Here is a 2,568-nt window from a genome sequence, read left to right as displayed (position 1 = left end):
AGCAGCGCAACCCATCCTTCGGCCGTCACGAGCCGCGCTCCGGGTGTGGTGCTTTCGAGAGCACAAATCTCTTCGTCCAGCCGGCGGTACGCCGTGGCTACGGTTTCGGATTTCCGTGGGCCAATCGACGACACGAACGCGGTCACTGGCGTCACCGCAGTCGGTGGGGTTGGTTCTTCCAGTACGATGGACGATGAACATCCCATAACGATGCGGACGGCGGTGGTCATTACTGCTTGCGCGGTGAATGTCACGATCCTGCGTCCACCACGGTTCACTTTCGGTCACGCACTGCCGGCCAGACTGGATCGTAACCGCATCCTTGCACCGGCTCGGCCGTGCCATCGTTATCTGCATCGATTCATCGCGAGCGTGTAGTAACAATGGCCGTTATCCGGGCATGACATCGGGCGTCAAATCACCCGTACACACGTTCAAAGGATGATTAATTTCGAACGATGACCGATGACCACCACCTGAGACCATGTGAGCAGCGACAGTGAGACAGCGAGAGCGAGAGAAAGAGAGACCATGCAAAAGTTCTCTTCAACCAATGGACTCGTCACCGCCATTAACGATTGGTCACCGGGTCCTTGGGTGGTCGTATGACCTCAACCCTGTGGACACGCAGCCAGGTGTTGAAGCTTAACCGTTGGCACGTGTAATTTGAGGGTCCATCCGATGGAATTTTTGGCGGCAAAATATGGTGGCAATTACGGCCCAGCGATTGTTTATCCGTGAATTATTCACGTGTTCGTCTCATTTTGCATCATTCAACAGCGCGCCGCACTGGGATGAATAAATCAAAAGACCAATCACCTGCCACCGGAGGGACTCCAACAAATCTACGGTAAAGTTGAAAGTATTGTAAGTTTTTCAAATTTTCTTTATTTTCCTCTATCGTAGCCGCCGGCGTAAACTTTCGCGCCACGGAGCGCAGCTTCGTTTTTCTGTTTTTTTTCTTCGTCCTCTGAGTCTCTTGCAATCTCCTGTGTTGTAAGCTAGAACTAACGAAGCCACGCGTGGCACCGCGCACTTACTAAAGTTATGTACAACGCAAGGTTTCCGGTCTGAAACGGACTGTCCCCCATGACACTCTTGCTTTCCAGGACCGTTCGGAGTTGGCACCGTACCCGTGCCAGGGACTTAATATCAACTGCTTATGCTTTTCAAGATGAGCAAACATTACTCTTTGACTTCTTATAACTTCCTGACGTTTCACAATAGAACGACGAACGAAAGAGGGAAACGAACACTAACAGTAGAAATGGTTTATCAGTGGCCAAAAAGGAGAATGCGTGCACTGTGCCACCATCGTTGCACCGTGCCAAGCAAACTCAACACAATATAACTAACTACAATTATTATGGTCAGAACGGCAGCTGAACTAATAAAGCATATTGCATCCTCCGCGGACGGGTGGTTCCGGAAGGGGAACGAATTAAATTATCATGATTCATCATTGGATTTTCACTAAAATAATCAACAAACATAACGTACCCGCAAAACAGCTCGAAAGAACCCTTCAGCAGACCCTCTCCGACGGTGCAACGATCGGCCACAGTTGCAGAATCTGCTTTCTGCTGTTCGCCAACCGCTTCAGATCACAGGAATGACTAAGACAGCGGAGCGTGTCCAGGTAGGAGTGCTTCAGTAGCTGCAGGCGGCGTAAGATTCGCTCCCGGGCGCACGGTTGCCGACGCCAGTCGCGCAATCCCACCCGAATGCCCTCACTCAGCTCGTACTGCAACATGTTGAGGCAATCGGTACTGGAGGCCTTATTCTGCGTGTGGTTGTGGAAAGAAAGAGCACCCGTCATCCCGTAGCTATCACCCGTCAGGGACGCCAAACTTACCGCGGTGCTGCAGAGTAGGAAAGTGGCATGCAAACGCTCGGTAGGGCTGAGATTGGACAACACGAAGCTAAGCACGTTCGGCACATTGATCCGTTCGGTGTGTGGAAAGATGCGGCTTTCCGATTTCCTGGAAGGCGTTTAAAGAGTGTATATTAACGGATTGAAAGGCAAAAGGATGAAGAGACATTACCTGCCGCCGGGGAAGATGATGAGCGCAGGAAACACGTCCATCGTGTACTCCCAGTCGAGATCGTTGCGCTCACCGTCGATGCGCACGAACTCGAGCTGCGGTTGATGGCGCAGTAAACGGGACACTGTCAGCAAGTAGTGCGACAGGATGCCGCAGAAGGCACACTGGATCGAGTAAAAGTTGACCACCACCGTGCGATTCGTCTCGAGCACGACGCGCCGAAAGTTGGTCGAATAGATTTCCCGTATCGCGTGATATTCTCGCGGTGGCACCGGAGTTGCTGTCGGTGGTGTCTCCGTCGCATCGTTTGCCACCATCGACGGTTCCGAGCCATCAGTTTGAGCCTCTACGTTGCTGGCCTGCTTCTCTCGTCTTTCCCTCGCTTCCCGCTCCCGGGTACGGCTGAGTTCGGCGAGCAACTGATCCTGGTGCCTCCGGAACTCATTCGCGTCGAAGTGGTGCGTGTGCTCGTAGCGGATGTTGGACGATCGCTGAAAGCGTTCCAAGCTGCGGTTGTAGTAAT

The 2,568-nt window shown here is 52.5% G+C and overlaps 1 protein-coding gene across 1 annotated transcript; it reads right to left on the bottom strand.

Moving 5' to 3' along the window:
• Positions 1–962: 962 nt before the first annotated feature.
• On the bottom strand, positions 963–2,542 carry LOC131214588 (uncharacterized). Its single transcript, XM_058208929.1, has 3 exons — positions 2,046–2,542; positions 1,856–1,982; positions 963–1,783 (listed from the first exon to the last, which is right to left on the bottom strand). The coding sequence occupies exons 1-3, from the start codon at positions 2,360–2,362 to the stop codon at positions 1,526–1,528; spliced, it is 702 nt and encodes a 233-aa protein (XP_058064912.1). The 5' UTR covers positions 2,363–2,542; the 3' UTR covers positions 963–1,525.
• Positions 2,543–2,568: the final 26 nt, after the last annotated feature.

This window comes from Anopheles bellator, unplaced genomic scaffold (genome assembly GCF_943735745.2).
Source record: "Anopheles bellator unplaced genomic scaffold, idAnoBellAS_SP24_06.2 scaffold01465_ctg1, whole genome shotgun sequence".
NCBI lineage: Eukaryota > Metazoa > Arthropoda > Insecta > Diptera > Culicidae > Anopheles > Anopheles bellator.
This window is presented reverse-complemented; position numbering and strand designations above follow the sequence as displayed.

What these genes read in the sequence shown, in the direction of transcription:
- LOC131214588 (XM_058208929.1), bottom strand. Translation starts at nt 2,362, where the DNA reads ATGGTGGCAAACGATGCGACGGAGACACCACCGACAGCAACTCCGGTG. An exon ending in ATCATCTTCCCCGGCGGCAG is followed by an intron (nt 1,983 to 2,045) that starts GTAATGTCTCTT and finishes AACGCCTTCCAG; the next exon opens with GAAATCGGAAAGCCGCATCT. An exon ending in TCCTACTCTGCAGCACCGCG is followed by an intron (nt 1,784 to 1,855) that starts GTAAGTTTGGCG and finishes AACCACACGCAG; the next exon opens with AATAAGGCCTCCAGTACCGA.